General features: G+C 65.3%; 1 protein-coding gene and 1 non-coding gene across 3 annotated transcripts; both read left to right on the top strand.

The window, feature by feature from the left end:
• The first annotated feature begins 53 nt into the window (after positions 1-53).
• NOP53 (NOP53 ribosome biogenesis factor) lies at positions 54-6742 on the top strand. Of its 2 annotated transcripts, XM_036432639.1 has the most exons (12): positions 54-302; positions 745-809; positions 2537-2842; positions 3055-3125; positions 3599-3694; positions 4312-4416; positions 4510-4731; positions 5123-5298; positions 5489-5555; positions 6210-6286; positions 6453-6509; positions 6685-6742. In XM_036432639.1, exons 1-12 carry the CDS (start codon positions 79-81, stop codon positions 6689-6691), a joined length of 1473 nt encoding a protein of 490 aa, XP_036288532.1. In that variant the 5' UTR covers positions 54-78; the 3' UTR covers positions 6692-6742. The 2 variants fall into 2 exon arrangements, with proteins under 2 accessions (XP_036288532.1, XP_036288533.1); XM_036432640.2 differs by lacking the exon at positions 6685-6742 and having other exon boundaries at positions 6453-6529.
• Positions 5602-5708, top strand: LOC118716005. Its single transcript, XR_004987032.1, has one exon. It is a non-coding gene; the product is annotated as a small nucleolar RNA SNORD23 (small nucleolar RNA).
• Positions 6743-8209: the final 1467 nt, after the last annotated feature.

The raw sequence follows: 8209 nt of genomic DNA, 5'->3' as shown, positions 1-8209 counted from the left end.
GAAGTGGGCGGGAGATCTGCGCGCGCATGCCCCACACCGGATTTCCGGTGCTGGCAGCTGACGTCTTCCTTTAACAAGATGGCGGCGGGGAGCAGTGGCGGTGATGGCAAGCTCCGCTCGAAAAGCGAGGCCGGAACCGGCTTCCTGGGGCTGCGGCCCACTTCGGTGGACCCAGCGCTGAGGCGGCGGCGGCGCGGCCCGAGGAATAAGAAGCGGGGCTGGCGGCGGCTCGCGGAGGAGCCGCTGGGGCTGGAAGTCGATCAATTTCTAGAGGACGTGCGGCTGCAGGAGCGCACGAGCGGGTGCGTGGGGCGGGACTTCCGGCTGGTGGGCCCCGTTCTGTAGGGTCCGGGAGGCCGAGCGAGCGGGGGTGGGGGGACGCCGGGGGCGTCTGTGCTGGGGTCCCTGGGTGGGCAGCTGAGGGGCTTGGTCAGGTTACCAGGTACGGGACACCCAGTTAGGTTAGAATCTAGGGACACCTGTTCTGTAATTTTCTAGAGTTCCTATGACCCATGTACCCAGCTTGGCGTAGTGGACTTTCTAAGTATTGCGTCCTGTAAACAGCCTGGGAAAGCCTTACCCACCCCAACAAGACGATGCTTGAATGAGCATAAGCGGAAGCTGGGCTCTCCCGGCGATGCGAAACCTACTCCTCCCGCAGCGCCTTGCTCCCTCCCGGACACCTGGGGCTGACATTCTTTATTTTTATTATTGTGGCTGACATTCTGTGTTTCCATCTCTCAGTGGCTTGGTTTCGGAGGCCCCCGATGATAAACTCTTCTTCGTGGATACTGGCCCCAAGGACAGAGGTGAGGAAGGGCTTTGTGGCCTGGCTAGGCGATGATTGGTGGTGTCTAGCTCACCTCAGCCTCTTGAGAGTCTGCGCGGATGACACGGCTTGGATGGCAGACACTTCCTAAAAGGGGCTTCGCTGTAAACCGGAGGGTTTGGAGTGGGCTGGGGTCGCGCACCTCCGACAGGAGGCCATGATGTATCAAAAAAGACTTATTCCCGGCACCTGGGAGCAGGGGCGCTGAGCCCGAGAAAGGCATCAGCGAAGAGAGCAGAGAGAGAGGTTTTTATCACTCCTTGCTGCCTGCGGGCCACTCTGCTGATGTCAGGGTCCGGTCCGTCCTTGGTTCCTCCCATGCCGGCTGCCTTCTGGTTACCTGAGCTGTGCTGTGCCCAGCGCTGCAAGCTTTTTAAGACGTTTGCCGCGCACGGTAAGTCTTTCTCTGCCCCGTTTTGTTCTCTTTAACCCTTTCATAAACAAGAGGGCCTGGGATGAGCAGAAAGCAGGCCAGGCCCTAACGTACAGGAGTCGGGTTTCCTTGTTGAGGTATCGGATCTCAGTGCGCAGAAAAGCCAGCCAGGGGTCTGTCTCGATGAGTAGATGAGACGTAAAATAGCAGGGCTCGTCAGTTTGCCGAAAAGCAAGTCAAGGACCTGCAGTGAGGGAATCAGACCCGTTTTAGTTAATAAAACGTGCTTTAATAAGTAGAGGGCCCACTGGAAGGAGTAGGTGAGAAACTGGTCTCAACCCGCCGGTTATAATTTGCTGGAATGCAGGGCTGGGAGGTGCTGAGACTGGGAGTGAGTGAAGCACCTGGAAACCGACCGGGAACAGGCACCTGCTGTGACGGGGGACAGAGCAGGCGAAGGGGTCTGCCTCATGGGAACGCTGACAGCCGCTGGAGCACGTGGCAAGCGGCTTTAGCAGCAGGACACCCTTCCCGGCCATGGAGACCAGTCAAGGGACCATTCTCACCAAAGCGAGCGGACCCAGGTCTGTCAGGGAGGGGCCGGGCCGCCGGCAGGCAGAGACCTTCAGCGAGGGCAGGCGGCTGCTGACGAGGTGGTTTCACAAGAGGGCCCTGGGCTCCGGCAGGGCAGCCAGGACCTGCCCCGGGGCCAGTGAGGAAGCAGGGAAGGCTGTGCCCGTGGGCAGGAGGGGCAGGAGGGGCGTGTGTAGGTTCTGCTTTAGGTGAAAAAGGGGGCAGAGGTGGCCGTGGCTGCAAGCTCACGGGCTGTCACGCTTGACACCCACACTGCCTTTCGAGGTCGGTGTTAACTCATCTGGGAGCAGAGGAGCAAGGTCATTTCCTCTCGGTCCCATGGTGGCCGGGAGGGAACGGGTTTTGTCCTGGAGCTCTTCTCACTGAGGTTTTAGAAGTAAAAGGCAGTTGTGCTGAGAATCGGCCTGTCGGGTCCCAAGCCCAGCTCTCTGGCCTCGTCACCTGGCCCCCTGGCCCCCTGCTCCCTTCCTGTTGGCCTTACTGGTTCTGTGGCCGTGGCCCCGCCGGAAGTCCCTTGTGTGTGGGGCTGACTCCCTCTGGCCCAGCACATGGCTGGTCCAGCTGGCCCGGGGAGTGCGTGTGGTGGGGGGGGCATAGCCTTGGGGGCGTCCTGAGTCAGCCTGGGGCCCCCACATCTGCTGGGACGCAGGTCCCCTGGAACAGCAGTGTGGAGGGTGAGGAGCTGGTCTGGGGCCAGGCGGAGGCCCAGGCCTTGATTCCTCTCCTTCCTCCACTCCCAGCGCCCGACAGGAAGAGGACCAAAGGCCAGAAGAGGCCCCTGCCCCTCAAGAAGCCCCTGCGGGTGGACCTGGTGCTGGAGAACACGTCCAAGATCCCCGCCCCCAAGGACATCCTTGCCCACCAGGTCCCCAACGCCAAGAAGCTCAGGCGGAAGGAGCAGCTATGGGAGCGGCTGGCCAAGCAGGGCGAGCTGCCCCGGGCGGTGCGCAGGGCGCAGGCCCGGCTCCACAGCCCTCCCGCGGCCAAGGCCAGCGCCCCCCAGGACACGGCGGAGCGGCCCTTCTACGACCTCTGGGCCTCAGACAGTGAGTGCGCCGTCACCTGCGGGCTCTCCACCCGCCTCTGCAGGGTCTGCCTCCCGGAGCCCGCCAGCTGCTCTTTGCCTGGCTTTCAGGCCCCTCGGGGTCTGAGAGCATCTCTTCCCTCTCCCCGGCTTCGGGGCCATCTGTGAAGGGGGGGGCGGAGGGGTCATGGCGGCTCCCCACACGGCCAGCCCCCAGCACCTCTGCCTCCGCAGACCCGCTGGAGCGGCCGCTGGCCGGCCAGGACCCCTTCTTCCTGGAGCAGACCAAGAGGAAAGGCGTGAAGGTGAGGCTGCGCCCCCGAGTGGCGTCCGGGCGTCAGGGGCAAGGGCTGCGGAGGGGGCACGGCCCTGCATTGGGGCCGGGAGCTCGGGGCGCAGAGCCCGTCCTGAGCCACACGCCTGGCTGGTCGCCGCGCAGGGGGAGAGCCGGTGCTTCAGGGAAGCCCTTGCCGCAGAGAAGATGGTGCTGAGGGTTAGGCGCCTGGGGAGCCTCCAGGCCAGGCCCCCAGCAGGGAGGAGGGCCGCACTGTGAGTCTCGGCAGGCACTGCTGCAGGGTCAGTGACAGGCCGCGGAGACTGAGAGCCACCCACCCGCCCACCACGGGGGTCGCAGGGACTGGTCTCGGGACAGGTGGGCAGCGCCCCGCAGGGAGCTCGCTGGTCCTGGGGATGCCCCTCCCGGGGAACCAGGTGGCCGTTGTCCCAGACGCGGCTCCCACGGCCCCTCCCGGCCTCACCTGCTCTGCGTTTTGTCCAGCGGCCGCCGCGGCTCCACACCAAGCCGTCCCAGGCGCCTGCCGTGGAGGTGACGCCCTCCGGAGCCTCCTACAACCCGACCTTTGAGGACCACCAGGTACACAGCCCCCTCAGCCGGTGCCTGAGCCGCGGGGCCGGCCTTCCCTCGCCTGGCACGTGCTCCGTGCCCGCCCAGAGCTGGGCTCAGAGGGACCCAGTTCGTCCAGCGAGGAGACAGTGACGGCCCAGAGGCAGGGCTGGGGAAGGGCCACATACCCGGCCTTGGGAGTCCGGAGGGCTTCCTGGGGGAGGGGACACGGTGAGGACGGGGCAGTGTGCGGAGGGAAGAGGAGATGGGTTTCAGGCGGGTACAGAGGGAATTTGCACGTCGTGCGGAGCGCCTTGGTAAACCGGTAGCAGGTGCCCTGCGGCAGGTGAGGTTTGCCTGCGGCCGAGGGCCGCTCAGCCACAGGGATCCTGGCCGAGTGTCCCTGTCCATCTCACGGGTGCAGTGGGGTCACCCCTCGGGGAGCACGTGTTCCCGGAGAGGAATGAGGTCAGGAATGGATGCTGTTCCGCATCGCCTTAGGGGGCGTCTGAGCAGCAGGAGGGGAGGGCGACTGAGGCCGTAACCGGGGAACCAGGGGGAGGGGGGGCCGGGTGCTGGGGTGGGGGGGGCCTCGTCCGTACTCCCGGAGAGCCCGGGGGCTCCGCCCTTACCCCCCTGTCCCCCAGACGCTGCTCTGGGAGGCCCACGAGGTGGAGCTGCAGCGGCAGAGGGAGGCGGAGAAGCTGGAGCGGCAGCTGGCCCTGCCCCCCACGGAGCAGGCCGCCACCCAGGTGAGCCCACACCCACCCCACCCCACCCCCAGCCCCCCTCCGCTGGCCCCTGACCCCTGACCCCTCCCTGTCCACGGCGCCCTCTCTCCCCAGGAGTCTGCCTTTGAGGAGATGTGCCAGGGGCTGCTGGAGGAGTCGGATGGGGAGGGGGAGCCGGGCGAGGGCGAGGGCCAGGGCCGGGGCCCCGAGGGGGCTGGAGACCAGGCCAGAGATGTCCAGGTGGGAGCAGCCGAGGCCCCCACCCCCGCCCGCCTGGCCGCCGTGGAGAAGAAGACGGAGCAGCAGCGTCGGCGGGAAAAGGCCGCCCGGATGCTGGTGAGTACGGGGCTCAGGGCTGCCCTCCGCTCCGCAGCCTGATTTCTTCTGTGTCCGGCCGCCTTCTATCATGTCCGCAGCCCTCCCTGATCCCACACCCGCTTCTCTAGTCCCCGAAGCGGATTTTGTTTCCCATTTGGGATCTTCGCAGCTGCTCTGCCAGCTGAGAGACCGGTTCCCAGCGCCCTGCAGACACCACTGTGGTTCAGGGGAGACAAGGCCCTCCTGCCATTCGGGGCGCTGGGCTGAGGGGGAGGAAGGTTCGGGAGACCACAGCTGCCCGCTGTGACCGGGCTCGGGGCCGGGAGAGCGCCCTGAGGGAGGGGGCGGAGGGCGGAGACCAGGCCCGCGGGCAGCGGCTGCGCTGAGGCCTGGCTCCGCCGCCCTGCAGCGGGCACAGCAGGCCGCGGTGCGGGCCGCCCGGCTGCGGCACCAGGAGCTCTTCCGGCTGCGCGGGATCAAGGCCCAGGTGGCCCAGCGGCTGGCGGAGCTGGCGCGGCGGCGGGAACGGCGGCGGGCGCAGCGGCTGGCCGAGGCCGACAAGCCCCGCAGGCTGGGGCGGCTCAAGTGAGGCCCGGACCGGGGTGGGGGGGTCCCGATCCCCATCCCGGGGCCCTGCCTGTGCCCAGCCTGGGCCCCTGTGAGACCGTGTCCCCCCGGAGCCCCGTGTCCTCAGAGGCCACTGCCCAGCCCACTCCCCAGGGTCTTGGACTCCCCCAGTCCCGGCCCTGAACGCCCCGCCCCGCCTGCTCTCCAGGTACCAGGCCCCCGACATCGACGTGCAGCTCAGCTCGGAGCTGGCCGACTCGCTCCGGACCCTGAAGGTACTGGAACTGGCCCAGGGGGTGCTGAGGGCTGTGCGGGAGCCCGTGCCCGGTGATGACATCATCCTTGCTCCCCGTGCCCCCGGGGCTGTGGGCGACACTATGGCTACCCCCAGGCTGGGCCAGTGGGCTGACGCCTGGGGGCTGAGGGCACGGGTGAGGGTGCGGGCCCCAGGGTGCGGGCAGCTGATGGATGGGTGCAGAGCCTTTCGTCCTAGCCAGGCCCTGTCATAGTCCCTGGTCTGCCGCCCTGTCCTCTCCAGTCCCCGAGGGTCCCCCTACAGCACAGAGGGATGTGTTCTTCCCCCACTTGGAACCTCCGTGCCTCCCCAGTGCCCCGGGCGGGAGCCCAGCGTCCACCCGCCACTGGCCTGCAGCCCCGGGCTGCCTCGGTGGGCCTGCTCTGCCCCTCTTTGACCCCTGACCCCTGGCCTGGCCTCGCTCCCTCTGCCTGAGCGCCCCCTTCCACCTCACCGGCCTCTTTCCTGTGATCCTCCAAGCCCGGCTCAGGCGGCGGGAGGTCAGAGCGTGCCCGGAGCTCAGGGCAGCTGAGCCCTCGTGGGGGGCTCAGTGAGCTCCCCTGAGCCCCGGCTGGACCCCGGGGAGGGCGAGGCCGTGGGTTCTGCCAGCGCCGGTGACACCCTCTGTCCGCAGCCCGAGGGCAACATCCTCCGTGACCGGTTCAAGAGCTTCCAGCGGAGGAACATGATCGAGCCCCGGGAGAGAGCCAAGTGAGGGCCGCTGCGGGGGGGCGGATGGGGGGGGCTCGGAGGCTGCCGGAGGGGAGGCGGGCTCGGAGGCTGCTGGGGGGAGGGGGGCTCAGAGGCTGCCGGGGGGGGGGGGGGCCCGGCGTTTGGTGGGCGCCCACCACCAACCTGCTCTCTCCTTGTTCCCCAGGTTCAAGCGCAAGTACAAGGTGAAGCTGGTGGAGAAGCGGGCGTTCCGGGAGATCCAGTGAGTGACGGGCTTCTCCCCGTGGCATCCGCGGGTCCCCATGCCGGTCCCAGACCTGGTGTCTGTGCACCAGGTGCACCCGAACCCAGCGTTGGGGGGCAGAGCGGGTGTCCAGTGGGTGAGAACACAGGCCCCCACTGCCCTCGTCCGCCCTCAGCCCCTCCTCTGCCCCCAGGTTGTAGCTGCTGCTGGATGCGGAGCCTCACCCTCAATAAAGCATCTTCGGACCAACACTGGGCCTCGCGTGTTCCTCCCCTCTGGGCAGCTTCTCTGTCCCCCTCCAGCTCACAGGGGTGTGGGTTCCAGAACCTCCGTGTCCCCCAGCCCTGGCGAGGACCAGGGCCAGCAGAGGCCTGTCCCTGGGGGACAAAGTGGGCCCCCTTTCCCACGCGGAGGGTCTGAGAGGAGATGGGCTGGCAGGCGGGGGGAGTGGAGGGCCACCCCTGGTTTCTGGCTTGGGGAGCCCCCTGCGTTGGCCCTGGCGGTGAGGGGCGGGTCCTGATGACAGGCCTGTACCAGTGGGAATGGCTTTCAGGCAGAGCCCTCATGCCCACCGGTTAAGGGCTAGACTTACCCATTTTGCAGGCAGGGAACAGAAGCATGGAGAGAGACTTCCTTCCCCCACACACCTGTGCTACTTTTCCAACCTTAATTCTCCGAGTACCAGAGCACTGTTATCACTGTTGTCACTGCTGGTCACGGATCCGGTGCATGAACACCAGAATCCGTGCCCTGCCCCCCATTCAGCCCTCTGCAGAGCTGTGCCTCTGCAGCTGGGGTGAAGGGGGCCGTTGTGCCGCTATTACACACCGTGCTTGTCCGTGTGAAAATAAAATTATCTTGCTTTTTCTTGGGTGGAATCATACCGTGCGTGGTGTCTAACTGGCCTTGTCGTGCATGGGGCCTACAAGGCGCTTCCTGTTCTTACAGTGCATGGACTCCACTGTAAGAACAGGAGCGCGTACGATTCCACTCCATACCGCCCCCAGTGGCGCTGGGGCGGATAGCGGAACGTGCCATGTCACGGCTCGGACAAGCGCCGGGAGCGAGCCTGGGCTGAAGGGAAGGAAGTACATCGAGGCGGCCATTTGACAGTTAGGCTGTGCTGACCGTTACCCTCCGGCCGCAGGGAGCCGCCTGTTCCCTGGTGGCTTCACGACCACGTGACCCTGCGCTTCGCCTGTGCCCGCGAGGCCGAGCACCTGGGATCGCTGGCAGTTTCCTCTTCTGTGCAGGTCAGGCCTTCTGACCATTTTCCTTCTAGGCCATTGGTCATTTTCTTGTTTATTTGTGGTGGCTCTTTATTTACTACAGATCTGAAGTCCGGCATACACATTCCAGACATTTCTTCTGGGCTATTCCTTTTGACTTTGTCCAGGGTATCTTTTATAAGAGACAAGTGTTCACTATTTTTAGCTTTCTGTTAAAACTTTATTTTTTTCCAGAGGTCAGCTTTTATTTTTTTTTTAAATATATTTTATTGATTTCATGGAGAGAGGAAGGGAGAGAGTTAGAAACATCGATGAGAGAGAGTCATGGATCAGCTGCCTCTTGCATACCCCCCACTGGGGATATGCCCGCAACCAAGGTACATGCTCTTGACGGGAATCGAACCCGGGACCCGTCAGTCCCCAAGCCGACGCTCTATCCATTGAGCCAAACCGGTCCTGGCCAGAGGTCAGCTTTTATGGACTGTGTTA

Source organism: Pipistrellus kuhlii, unplaced genomic scaffold (assembly GCF_014108245.1).
Source record: "Pipistrellus kuhlii isolate mPipKuh1 unplaced genomic scaffold, mPipKuh1.p scaffold_m20_p_114, whole genome shotgun sequence".
Taxonomy (NCBI): domain Eukaryota; kingdom Metazoa; phylum Chordata; class Mammalia; order Chiroptera; family Vespertilionidae; genus Pipistrellus; species Pipistrellus kuhlii.
The sequence above is the reverse complement of the archived record's forward strand: the minus strand, read 5'-3'. Positions and strand labels throughout refer to the sequence as shown.

What these genes read in the sequence shown, in the direction of transcription:
- NOP53 (XM_036432639.1), top strand. Translation starts at nt 79, where the DNA reads ATGGCGGCGGGGAGCAGTGGCGGTGATGGCAAGCTCCGCTCGAAAAGC. An exon ending in TACTGGCCCCAAGGACAGAG is followed by an intron (nt 810 to 2,536) that starts GTGAGGAAGGGC and finishes CTCCACTCCCAG; the next exon opens with CGCCCGACAGGAAGAGGACC. An exon ending in GAGCCCCGGGAGAGAGCCAA is followed by an intron (nt 6,287 to 6,452) that starts GTGAGGGCCGCT and finishes CTTGTTCCCCAG; the next exon opens with GTTCAAGCGCAAGTACAAGG.